The following is a 13,065-nucleotide window of genomic DNA, read 5'->3' as shown; positions in this document are numbered from 1 at the left end:
CAGGGACTTCTCTCATCAGGTTTAAATATTGCATTAGACAAGCGAAACATCCTGACAAAAAATGTTTGCAGTCCCTGGCCTCTTAAACTTTTTCACATCACTTCCAGTTGTTTTTTCTTCAGAGGTAATGTTAACACACCAGTTAGTTTCATGCTCTTTTTTCTCACAGGCAGTTGCTACCTTGCAGCTTGCTGGCCACCTGTCCACACTTTCAGAAATTTTTGCTGTGGAAAGCGATAAATGCTGAACCACAGTGAGTGCAGGAGTGGGTCACAGGGGCACAGGTTACTGAGTGACAGCTGGCACTTTGCTTTAACCTTAACAGATGCACTCTGCAGTTGAGCAGAGAACGGGATAGTGCAGATGAAAGTGCTTTGAGAGGTTACAGAGAACAGATAAGGGGCCTTTTAATGTTACACTGTTCTCTCCAGGCTGGTATTTTCTTGTCATCCTTAGCCACCTGCACAGAGGAGTTACCTTCTGCAGAGACAGTGTGCTCTCTCTAGGGTGTTATCATCCTGAACTTGACTTTGCAGAAAGAAGCTGGATGTTAAATTTTCACATCCTTTTCCCAGTTTTTTCTTCAATCTATGGTAAAACACACTGTGCTCTTCTCTGCATAGGAAGTTCCCTTGCTTTGACAAGGATTAACTATTTACAAATGTTAACATTAGAAGTTAGATCTACTTTAGCAATTTATGTTACAAAGGGAGAAAAGATAGTTTTAACTTTTTGATATTTATTATATAGCTGATAATTTTAATGGCAATTTATTACTTCCTTTTTCTCCCTTTAATTGAACTGCTTTCTAACTCAAATTAAGCATGTAAGAGAATTAGATTAACAGGGCAGTATCGTAAAATCAGTTACTGTACAAATGCAAGTATTTTTCTTGCTTTTAACAAGCAGGTTTGTTTGCACGTGGTGATGGCGTTCTGAAACAATGGCCCCAACTGCAAGAAAATATGGTCTGTTTTGTCATTCTGATGGATCATTGCAGTGGTCCATTATGAATCAGGGACACGCAATATTTTTATCTGCATAATGGTAAACAACAACACATTTATTGTTTATTATTCATACCGGGTTGGGCTAATCTGTCCTCCCATCCAACGCCTCTGGGACACTGCAGATGCCAACAAGGGTGGTAAAAGCATGCAGCTTGCCCTGGAGGGGCAGTATGGATGCCATACGCTGCCCTGTGCTGCTGTGGCTGTTGGTGGATGACTCTCTCAAAGTCCAAGAGATCTCTCAAACATGTACCTCTGTGTTGTCCCAAGACTGGACTGTTTTGGGTGCAGCTGTTTACTGAGGAGAGGAGGGAATCTGGGGGATGCTGCCGCTGAATTTGGGTATACGGAGCTACCTCTGCTTTCCCGTCAGCCAAGTGGGGGTTTCTGAGCGGTGGAGACCTCTCTCAGTGTTGGGCTGTACCACGCAAAGCTGGTCACTGGTGGGGAAGAGCTGGGGACAAAGGAGGGCCTGAGCTCCGCTTTGGGTTTCGTCTTTCTTATATGTATCAGGAAGGCTAATTAAATAATTAACCACATCGGGCTGAGACATGAGCCATGTGCTTATCTGATAGATCACTTGCGCAAATTAGAAAAAAAATCAGTGAGGTTTCTTTTTTTCAGGAAGAATTCACAAATTTGTGCCTTTTTTTTTTTTTTTTTTTTTATTTCTTCTGTGAACCCCTTCGCCCACAGATGGTAGCCAGATTCTGAAATCACTTTCCTTAAAAAAACCTCTCACAGCTCTTATTTATTAGCATGTTATCCAGAAAAATCTCACTAACCTTCATAAATCTGTCTGCCACATGACCACATACTCTTGCCTTCACTAATATCAGTTTAAATCACCAGCGACTCTGCTAACTTCATAATGTTCCTTTAGATTTACACCAGTACAAAACTGAAAAAAAAGCTTGCCCTTTCAAACAATCTATTTTCCATATTTTTTTAGCTCCAGATCAACCCCAAGATTTCCTCTGACTTCCAGTAGAATGATCCACGGGAGAAAAATATCCCCCTCTATCAATAAACTCCAATCTAAATTTCTCATATTTTTCCTCACGTCCCATTCATTAAAATATTTCTTTATGTTTACATACTTCCTACAAAGGGTTTGTGACATTTTTATTTAAAAAAAGTGATGCTAGAATTCATTAAAAGAAATTTAAAAAGCATTTTGCACATTCACACCAGAAATGTGATGCTATTGATTTGAAAGTTAGTGTTCCCAAGACACGTGTATGTGCGAGATCAACACTGAAGACATTTAATTAACACAATAAATATCACCTCCAATTATTAGATGTATCTTTTGTGACCCGATATCCATTCCACATACTGTAATATTTATTCTGCTGAAAAAATAAATCATTTAAAATTTGGATTTGTGAAGAAAAAATATAAACAAGCAAGCAAGCAGCGTCTTAATTGAAAATAATCCTTTGAGCATCCTGAAATTTGGACTGAAGTCTTTTGATCTCAGTCCTAGTGATCAGCTAGTCACTTCACGGAACTTAAGGGATTTTTACTGGTATAAAACTGGCATAGGATAAAGATCAGACAATTTCATTTTAACGAGTGAAGTGAGATTATTTACTACTCAATTTACAGGCTGAAAGTGCATTCTGCAGTGTTCATCCATTGGGAGAAACAGTAAAAAAGAGACAACCCTAGCTTGCCCCCCAAAATACTCTGCAACTGGGGACTGCTTAGCAATTGCACTAATAAAACGTTTAAAGAAACATCAGGGTGTAAGCCACTCAAAGCTTACTAGATAATTAGGCTGATTGTCACTTAGGACTTGATGCTGAGAGGTGCTGAGCAAAGTGCCAAGATCTTCAAATGAATAGTCCATGAAAACTACATCCTTCAATTTAAATGCAAGCTCTGGTCCAGAAGTGGGAAGATGACAGATCAAGTCATAGGAAGATTTGGAAATCTCAGTCTAGAATTTTTACTTTTATTTTTAAAATGTTCCTTTAAAATATTTGTTGTTCACTGAGGCTAAGAAAATTCCATTCATTTCTCCATGCTGTTGCCCATTTAATGAGGCAGAGAAGCATTTTATTATTCCCCTCTGATGAATATACAAGCACCAAAACCCAAAGCTGAACAGTGAAACAAACATTAAATTATTTCAATCCTCTTAATTCTCTGCTTTTTTGGCAGATAATGCCGTAAGTCATTTTAGCTTAGCAGCCACAGATTCAAGAGAGATTTCTTTTTAAACTTTGGAAATGCTTAAACTGAATGAACTAACAAAAGAAATAATTTTTACCCAAACAGGGAGAAAATAAAAGGAGAACTTTTCAAATATTACACTGGCTATCAACTAATTTTCTTCACATCTTTTTGCAATGAGTCTGGATACTACTTTAGGAGGGCATCTTTCCCCCGTTCAATCCAAATCCACGCAATGCAAAGTCCCATGAAACTCAGTAAACTAAAATAACCTTTTCCTCCAAACTCCTTCCCCCAAATTCTTGGAAGAGCTGTCTGTGGTCGAGCTGGAATGCATTTGGAAGCGTTTGAATTAAGTGCAGCTAGCCCAAAAGACAGTCTGGCTTCCTACAGAGGTGTAAAGGATGAAAAAGGGATTGTGGTGGACAGTGCATTGTTATTGTGAATTATGCAGTGAGCTGAAACGACACTGGAATAGTCATCAAAGTTCCTAAGAGCTTTTCTCTTCCAGATGAGCTAATACAGTGGCTCTGAGCTCTGAGGTTAACTGAAATAAAATCTAAAAGTGCTGTAAAATACATTTGCTGTATTTGACTTCTTTCTAAAGTTAGAGCGGTGCTACTGCTGACCCTGTTGTCAGTAACAGCGCCATTTATCTCAACGTTATCTGCATGAAGATGACCACAAAGTTTTACCTAAAGCACGTATGGCAAACTGTAACCTTCACAAAGATCAATGTGGTTTTAGATATTCTAAGAAATCAGAAAGCATCGATCTGAAATCTATGAAATCGTTCATTGGGTTTTCAAATATCTTCATTTAAGTAACACTGAGAGGGAAGGAGTCATTGTCCAGCACTGTTTCACCAGTAGGCTTACATGATATGTGATTATAAAGCAGCTAGCCCTGAGAAGAAAGACCTTGGAGGTCCTTTCCAACCCTATGTAATGGAAGGAAGACACTGGAGTTATGAGCGGCTTAGTGCTGTCAAGGATCAGCGTCTTGTTAATTTGTTCCATAACTTGAATATGTATCATTTTATGTCCCCATAAATTTTTCAGGTACAGTGCTAATATTAATTATTGATTGGATGTAGAAGTGTTGACTCCCATTGGGTGCAATTAATAACACCTGTCAAATTGGGAGATAATAAATGCATGTTCTTTGAAAGTGAGTTAGTATTCATCAGATGCTTGTATTTTCCATTAGCAAGAACTGATTTATAATTTTAAAAAAATGTTTTCATTATACTTTTTGAGGAGAAAAAGGGATTTTATACCCTAAGGCTGTATTCTCTTCATTGGTTTGAAAGACCACAGAGATGAAACACTTAGAAGAAAGTTTGCCCAGTTTATGGCGCTTCTGTAGATCTGTTGGGAGCTTTTCCCACAGATAAAGCCTCCCCCTGAAGAGCGCCGTTCGCCACATCTCTGCAGGAGCCCATGCCATCTGGCAGGCCTTGGCTAAGCTGGGGTTGTGAAGAGTAGAGTAGGTGTGAGCAGAAATATGAACTTGGGCTACAAATTGAGGAACCATGAGTTACATCTTCCTTGACAGCTGGGGTTGTAAGAATTTGGTCCACGGAAGCCAAAAGAGTCCAGTGAACTCGTCTGGGAGCAGGAGCTGACTGCAAGAGCACAAGAGTCTCAGCTATTATATTGAGATTTAAGTGTAACTCTGATCCATGAACATGAATAACAAAAGTCTCATTGATTTCAATTAGAGGAGGCTTGGGTCTATTTACTGTAACTGAGTCGATTCTCAGAAAAATAATTAATTCCTTATCATGTCTCACGTGTATTGATTTTTGTAATTACAATGAGATTGGAGGCAAGGGTTCGGGGGGGAAGGTAATGCACTTGATTCATGTTTAATTTGATACACAAGCTGTCAAGGACAAAGAAATTGAGATGCAATGACCATGCCCATCCTTGACGCACTCCTCTGTGCTCAGATAACGAGTGCCAGACAGACGTTGTAGTGGAGAATCTAAAGTCACACACTGCTCTAACGTACAGAATTCAGTACTGGGGTGTAAAGAGATGTCTTTCTACAGCAGTCTCCATGGAATGCAGAAAAGATGCCCAAGGGGAGGAAGATAAGGACAGGACAAGCTTAATGTGTATCAATGACTAAGAGGAGGAGACAAAGAATTAGAATGGGGGAGAAGAGAAAATACAAGCTGTTGCTGATAATAAAGCTGCCAGGAGATAATGTAAGAAAAAAAAAAAAAAAAAAAAGGGAGTCAGAGAAAAGAAAATACATATGGCCTTGCTTGGTAATGATGCTGTTCGGAAAAAGATGGCAGCAGGAGAGCATTTGAACTTTGTTTCCACTGTGCTTTCACTAAAATGGCAAGTTAGAAATTTTTTGACCTAGAGTCAGTCAGTATTTGACTTCTTAATTAGGTGATAGTCTCCTTTTCCAAACATGTTTGTGGGAGCAGCTGGCCTGTTTCCATAAACACACACTGAGATTTGATGATGATACTCGATTTCTAGTTTCTACAGCATCGGAGATTAGTTTGTCATAAAGATATCCTCATTACTTACACAGATGCAGTATGGCATTTGGGGTTCATTAAAGCCAATGTCTACACTGACTTCAGCAGGACCACAAGACGCTGAAGAACTATTTCCAACCTTTTGCCTAAAAGTATCAGTTCTGGAAGTAAAGTCTCCAACTCTTATAAGAGAAAAAAAGCTTTTTCTTATACAATAGCCCTGCAAATCAGTCTCACATCCAAACATTAAAAAGAAATTCTCTATATGAAGGAGCAACAGAGTTTAAGGGTGTAAATCTGTCCTGAGTTAAGTACTTTCATCTAAACACATGATATTTTAAACAAAAAGCAAGCTCTCTGCCTGCAGTACCGGGAACTAATTTGCATCCAGTTTGTGCAGTTTCTAAAAGCTGTTGTCTAAAATGTCAGCACTCTAAGGCAAATTTTCTTCTGGTGAACTACACACACCACAACAGAGGAAGCTGCAAACTCATACTTTAAAAAAAAAAAAAAAAAAATTAAAAAAAAACCTCACTGGTGTGGCAGTCTGTTGGCAACACTTTGTGAAACGATATTCCTCCTGGCTATAACAGAGCTCTGTGCACAAAGTCGTAACACAACAAACTGTGAGTCAGTAATAAATAACCAAATTACAGTGACTGATGATGGCAAATCTGTCTGCAATGGAATTATTGGTAAAAATACTAAAAATTCTTTCCCTCTTTAATATATTAAATCCTTTGTTTAGGGGTTGAGTTGATACTGCCAGAAAACGCTTTTAACACAGCTAGCATAAATTTTAGTGGGCGTTTGAATACTGAGGCATGAGAGACAAGCCTGCTAAAAAAACTGCCCCTAGAAAGGCGGCTGTTTGCATAAAATACATTGGTTCTTTGCAGCTGGGAAATCATTTCATCTATTTTATATCATATGCCCTGTCACTAAGGAAGCAAATATGGGTATGAAATATGAACATGAAGCAAAACATAAAAAGGGACTTAATAAAATGAGTAATTATATTTTGCCTAAATCCTTTCATGCCAGCGAGAGGCACATACCATCATAAATTCAGCAAAGTCTGCCCATTTCAGTATGTGGGAAAGGAAAAAAAAGCTGCAGCCAGGCCCTGTGAGGCACATTACTGCAGAGGGTTTTCTCAGGAGAAATTGAGAGCAGTGACTGAGGAGTGCTGATCACCACAGCGCTCTAACCGATGGCCAGATGCAGGGGAAGGCAAGGGATCTGGAGCTGCTCTGTGCCATGACCTAATGCTTGGCACGTGGACAGCTGATGGAAGAGGCGAACGCTACCAGTCCAGCACAGGCTTTCAAAATGCAACCCAAGTCCTTAGTGACAAATTTTCAGTGCTTTATGCTACTTCTCAGCAAATCGATAAATAAAAAAAAAAAAAAAAAAAAAAAAAGAAAAAAAGAAGAAAGGACACAGACAGAGAAGTAATCAAGTGCCCAAGTATTTGTGAAAATCCAATGTTGGAAGTACTAGCAGATTATTCTCTGAAATTTAAAATTCCAGCATTTAAATTCCAGCTTTTTAGTTTGCATGCCTGAGAAGCCCATGATCCTACAGCACCAAATATAAAACGTAATATTGTGTATAGTCTTTACACCCACATACCCATGACATCGAAAAGTTCCAGCTTATTCATAAACACAATTTTAAAAAGATGAGTAGAAAATTAGTAATGCAAACATTTTTATTTTTCCAAACTATTGTAAACTTCTAGCTATTCAGACCTTAGCTTAATTTATTCTCTGGATATTCCACAGAAATGACGTGACAACACACATTAGCTCACACCCAATGCTAGAATTCAAGCTGTAATACAAACACGGAAACATTAGGACTGTGGACACAGACAAGAAATGAAGCCTAGGACACACATTTGAGCAAGTGCAGAAAAAAATGAAAGCAGACATGACACAATGGGCTGTGAAGAATCATACTTAGATATGAACTCTGCTGAGAACAAGCCTTCTTCTGTTCAGAATTCTGATTATATAGTTACCTAGGTCTTCCTACAGGGCAATTGTGTACCAGTGGAGGACTCTGAATCTTCTCCACTGAAGTCAATGGCAAAACTACCACCAGCTTCACTAGGAGCAAGAGTCAGTCTGCAATCTTTAGGATCAAAAACCGCATTTCAGAATATTAAGTGTAGATGCAGTGCACAAAATCAAATAGAGGAAACCCAGCAAGCAATGTAGAATATTAAGCACTATCATTATGAAAACACTCATTGTTCTTTACAAAAATATATCCTCACCAATTATCACAAATATCTGCGGCAAGCATGCTAAAAAGATATCTCTTTTTCTTTTCAATGTAAACTGTGTTTTGTTTTCATACTGCTAAAGCACAATGGAGTGAAGGGCACACTCTGCTGGTCAGAAGCACCATTTACACTGAAAGCTTTTTAACAAGATGAGTACTGAAAAATAAACCCCATTATATGACATCTGGGCTTGAAGTGGTGCTCCATACTAGTCAGCTACTTGACTTTTTTCATCCCGAATATAGAGACAATGGCTGTGCTGCTATGAATGGACTTTCTCATGTTCAAACATCAGCCTACCTGCTGTAAGAACACTTTCCTTCCTGAAGTACTTTTTTAGCAGTGTAACTTATGTTCAAAAACTCTTTACCTTAGGCTTTTCATCCAGTATTTGCTGACGAATCTCCTTGTGTTTTTCTACAAGTTTCTCCTGCCTTTTACTCTGAGCATCTTCTAGCTGTAAGAAAATAGCAGAGAATCTTTTTTCAGAGACTGCACACCCTCGTTTTCCCACCTCTTCCCCAACAAATATTTCATCCATCAAAACTAAAATGTTATTGTCAAAAAGTATGAATAATTCTAATGTAAATCATTGTCACAAGCATCCCTGAGCACAACTGCTCTAACAGTTGTGTGTGGACAATGAATCTCAGATTTCACACATGGGATTCAGAATCAGAAATGTCTAAAGGACTTACTGTGGACTTCTAATGCTATTAAAAGAATAATGCATTTTTAAAATTCATGCTATTTTGCTTTAGCTTTTATTGTACAAGTTGTGTGAGATGGACCCTGTTCCCAGAAGAAGAGGATTTGCATCTTAGAGTCCTAAATGAACATGTTGATAAATTTTGGTCCTCATTTAATAAGGCACTCAGACATGTGTCTGACTCCAACGGGAATTAAGCATACATAATTTGCTAATTCTTTAGGTTGCTTCCTGAATCAAGGCCTCTATGAGCAAAAACGGCCAACTTTTGAACTGAACTATCTCTGCACTGAAATTAAGCGAGAATTCAATAGTGCCATATGTTTCATGGTGTTTTCACACATCAAAACATCGTGGTGCATACTTTCAGTCCAGTTTAAACCACTTATAGCTTCAGAAAAGCTAACACCTGTAATGAAATTCTTTGACTTGTATTTACAGAGCTCATAGAATTTTCTTTTTTTGCATTTCAGCAACTCTACAAATGCAATTAAGGTTAAAATATACTCTGCAACTAAATGTTTACTGACTTTCATAGTCACTTATGCAATCTTTGCGTTCATGAGACAGCAAGCCAATTAAAAAAAATTGGTACATTTTTCATGAATAAACACAGGATATTCAAAGATGAAATCATAACTGAATTAAAACCTGCCCTCTTGGCATCAACCCCCAAACACTAACAATTAATGAAGATCTGTCTGAAATTCCAGTTTAACTGGAATGTGAAGTCTACACTGCATCTGTTAAAAATCAGCACTTGCAGAATCTTTATACCGAAGCTTAGAATCTGCAGATTAATATGATCTAAAATATGAAAGCTGACATTTTGCCCCCCAAAATGAAAAATAAACATATCCTGACATACCCGTTTTATGTACTGCACCACCTCCTGGATATACGATCGAATCATTTCAGTCTTCTCTCTGGGGAGAAGCAATCAACAAGTTATTGTAGTCAATAAGACCACACCAATATATTTTAACCCCCTGCAACTCTTAAAAAATAAGTAAGGCTATGTTTTGAATGTAGGGATCTGTCTATTTAACTTTCATCCAACGTGCCTTTTGTAACAGGCTGCATCTTTATTTTATGAAGGTCTCGGACCTCTCCATGACCTACCACAACAAACCCCCGGCTCCTTCACAACAGGCTTTTCCCATAGTGTACTGCCACGTCTTCACAGTGATGGTGGCGTTCCTTAAGGCCCAAATGTCAGCCTAGGAGAGCTCAATATCATCAGTAGATGCACACTGCCACATTGTGGCACATTATATAGTAGAGAAATAGTCTCTGTCAGTGAACAGATACTGCTGGTGACATCTCAGAAACAACGGCAACGTTCCCACAAAGAGCAGGACAGACTTGACTCCAGTCCCCAGCTCTCCTATGTAAACCACATAAAGATGAACTTGGAGGAAATAATTGAACTTTAAGTGACTCTGTGAGATAGTTATTAGGTAACCATTGGTCAAAGGCTGAAGATGAGATCCCCCAAAGGGATAAATACACATAAAATAACAATCTGTGGATACCTGAGTTGACCAGATTCAGGACAGTACTCTAAAACCTAATTACCTAAGTCAAGAACAGTGAATTGCTGTTCACATGGCACTAAAATCTGATGGTTTTAGGTAGGTACACAAGCCCTGGGTGCATGTAGGAAGTACAAAAATTAAGTAAGAACAATCAATACAATGTATTATCTCCGTGTAATATTTTCTCACAAATTTGTGTAAAAGCCTTAAATAAAAAACAGCCTAGCCTGGATGACTCGAATGGGATTCACTGAGAGGTCTTGCTACTCTCTGACCTACTGCGAGAGTGAGGACAAACCGTGTCACTTGACAGAGGAAAGCTGAGTTTCTCATGTAGTTTCCATCTCACCTTTCCCAAGGGCTCTTTTGAAAATCCTGGCAAAGGAAAGCCCTTGGGAAAAATGGAAAAAAAAAATAAAAAAAGGAAAACAAAAAAGAATTCCTACTTGTCTGCTTCTGAGCCTCTCTCAGTAGTGCCTCATTAACTTCTCAGCAAATAATTTCCTACTGCAATTGATTTTTACTCCTATAACATTTTCATAATGACTAACTACTATTTTCTAATGACTTCCACACCCTCTGACCAGCTCTAAGCATATTAAGTATTTCTCCTTTTTTCATAATCAATTATTCTCATTTTATCTTTTTTCTAGGATTTTTATTAAAATTCTATAATATTGATTCTTAAATTATCCGATGCAGTGTGTGTGTGACCTTCTGTCAGGGTTACCAAACACACAGATTCTACGCTGAGAGGCTCCAAAACCTGTATAAACCCCTTTACCTGTAGAAAACCAAACATAGTTGTGTCTTTGTTACCTGGTAAAACTCAGATATTCTAGATTTTTCTTTGTTTTTGTTCCTCCTGTATTTTTAACTGTCCTTAAATGTTACTAAAGACTGGTAACAAGAATATCCCAGCAAACAGTGCAAGATTAAAATGCTCTGTTTTCTTTTTGAGCTGCTTGCCAAAACAAATGAAGGAGGACAAACAAACTTAGATACTGTGCCCTTGGGAAGAATATAATCAGCTTGCACCACTACAGTTTGTATTGTCTGGTGGTGCATAAATGAAATTCATATTCCTGTCCCTGTTCACAGAAACTGCACCCTCGGAGCTCAGTTTTCCTCTCTCTTCCACCCGAAGTGACTGCACACTGCATAATACTGTCACTGGAAGAGAATCAGTAGCACAGCATCTGAGGGGAATTCATCACAAAAGTAGAGCAAACCTACTCTCTGTGTTGCTGCTATTCCTTCTGGAGAGCAGCTTTAACAGAGTTAAGATAAGATAACTCACAAATAAAATCTAAGTTAAGGTGAAATCAAACCCTGCAGGAACTGAAGCTGCTAAGTCTATTTATACTCAGAGGAATAGTGTCTGGATTAACAGCATCTTGGTGAATCACTCTGTCATGCCACTCATAGGCACGTCCCCATAGCACACATCAGCACCTTTGCAGCTGACCACAGACTCTCAGTGCTCACAGAACAGGAGATTAGATTAATCCCAGGAAATTAAATTAGTAGCAGCAGAAGTAAGAAGGCCTCCACTGCTCTGGGGAGGTATTACAGCCCAACTAAAAAGCTCCCTTGTATTCAGGGATGAGACCTTTCTGTGACTTTCCAGTTGTGAAAAATCTTGTCTCCTCATAACATATAAGGATATGGATCTAGGGATATACTTACTCTTCCATCTGATTTTTATCCTTGGATTTTGCTTCTGTGATCTTCTCCTGCCTCTTCTTGTCCATTTTTTTCTTCAACTCTTTCTTTTCTCTAAAGCATAAAAAATAAAGGCAAGTTCAAAATGTATCTAAACAAAACACATGCAGAGTAGTAATCAATCATAAGAGGAATAGCACCTTACTTTTCACAGGTTTCTTTCAGTTTCTTTAGCTGGCTGTTCTGACACTCCTCTGCTACATCTGTCAACTTCTGAATAAGCTAAAAAAAAAATCCCAAGAAACAAAAATCTGTATTTTCAGCTAAACATCATACACGCATCTAAGTTTCTTCAACAGTCTGTAGCAGACATGAAAGTGTTACACCATTCTCTGATTAATTACCAACGATCAAAAGCCACTAAACATTCTTATCAGTGTAAATGCATTCTTAACTTGTAGAGTTCAGCCAGACTTGTGTATGTCCAACTTACATAGAAACTGCTGCTTCTCTGTACATCAAAGTGATATAGTGTCAGAATATTAAATGTAAAGCCAAAATATATATTGCAGATTTTACCTTTGCTCAGAATTAAAATGCCTATGATAATTCATAAATGGTCACAAACTGATTTTACACAATATAAATTACGAACTGAATTCCTGTGTCACTGAATATTCAAGGTTTTCTGTGAGTGCTGAAAACATTCCTCTTGCATTGAGCATTATTACAGGGAACAGCCTGGATTTCAGGGTGGTCTGGTGGATATTGAAAATTCATGCATGATAGCTAAGAAGGCTAAGCATAGATAAGCATAACCTACATTCTGATCGCAGAATCACGGACTCAAAATATCAGAGTCGTTGGTTTGAGATCAGTTGTGCAGAGTTGGGTCCAATCTCATTTGTGCTGAAACTGCTAACAAAAAGCACGCTTGTGGTGGTGACGCTGATGGGAGTGACACATGGACAGGGCTTGTGTGCACGTTCAGTGAATGGTGAATTAAAGTGGGAAATGCAACCAATTTGGTTTGATCACCCCCTCTACTTTAAGTCTAACTGTAAAATAATCCTCTCAGAATGATGAACCAGAGTGTATAATAATGCCTAGCTATTCTGATCTAACTTCTCATTCCTTAGATAAAAGAAGGAAAGATACCAACAATA

At 38.3% G+C, this 13,065-nt stretch overlaps 1 protein-coding gene across 4 annotated transcripts in view; it reads right to left on the bottom strand.

Moving 5' to 3' along the window:
• Positions 1 to 13,065, bottom strand: part of PLCB1 (phospholipase C beta 1) — a 406,198-nt gene that overhangs the window by 54,309 nt on the left and 338,824 nt on the right. For all 4 annotated transcript variants that reach the window (XM_074817193.1, XM_074817194.1, XM_074817195.1 and 1 more), the window contains exons 28-31: positions 12,105 to 12,181; positions 11,924 to 12,013; positions 9,565 to 9,622; positions 8,358 to 8,444 (exon numbers count right to left, since the gene is read on the bottom strand). In XM_074817193.1, coding sequence (XP_074673294.1) covers positions 8,358 to 8,444; positions 9,565 to 9,622; positions 11,924 to 12,013; positions 12,105 to 12,181 — 312 coding nt within the window. The remainder of the gene's footprint in view (positions 1 to 8,357; positions 8,445 to 9,564; positions 9,623 to 11,923; positions 12,014 to 12,104; positions 12,182 to 13,065) is intronic.

This window comes from Strix aluco, chromosome 3, assembly GCF_031877795.1.
Source record: "Strix aluco isolate bStrAlu1 chromosome 3, bStrAlu1.hap1, whole genome shotgun sequence".
Taxonomy (NCBI): Eukaryota; Metazoa; Chordata; class Aves; order Strigiformes; family Strigidae; genus Strix; species Strix aluco.
The sequence above is the reverse complement of the archived record's forward strand: the minus strand, read 5'-3'. Positions and strand labels throughout refer to the sequence as shown.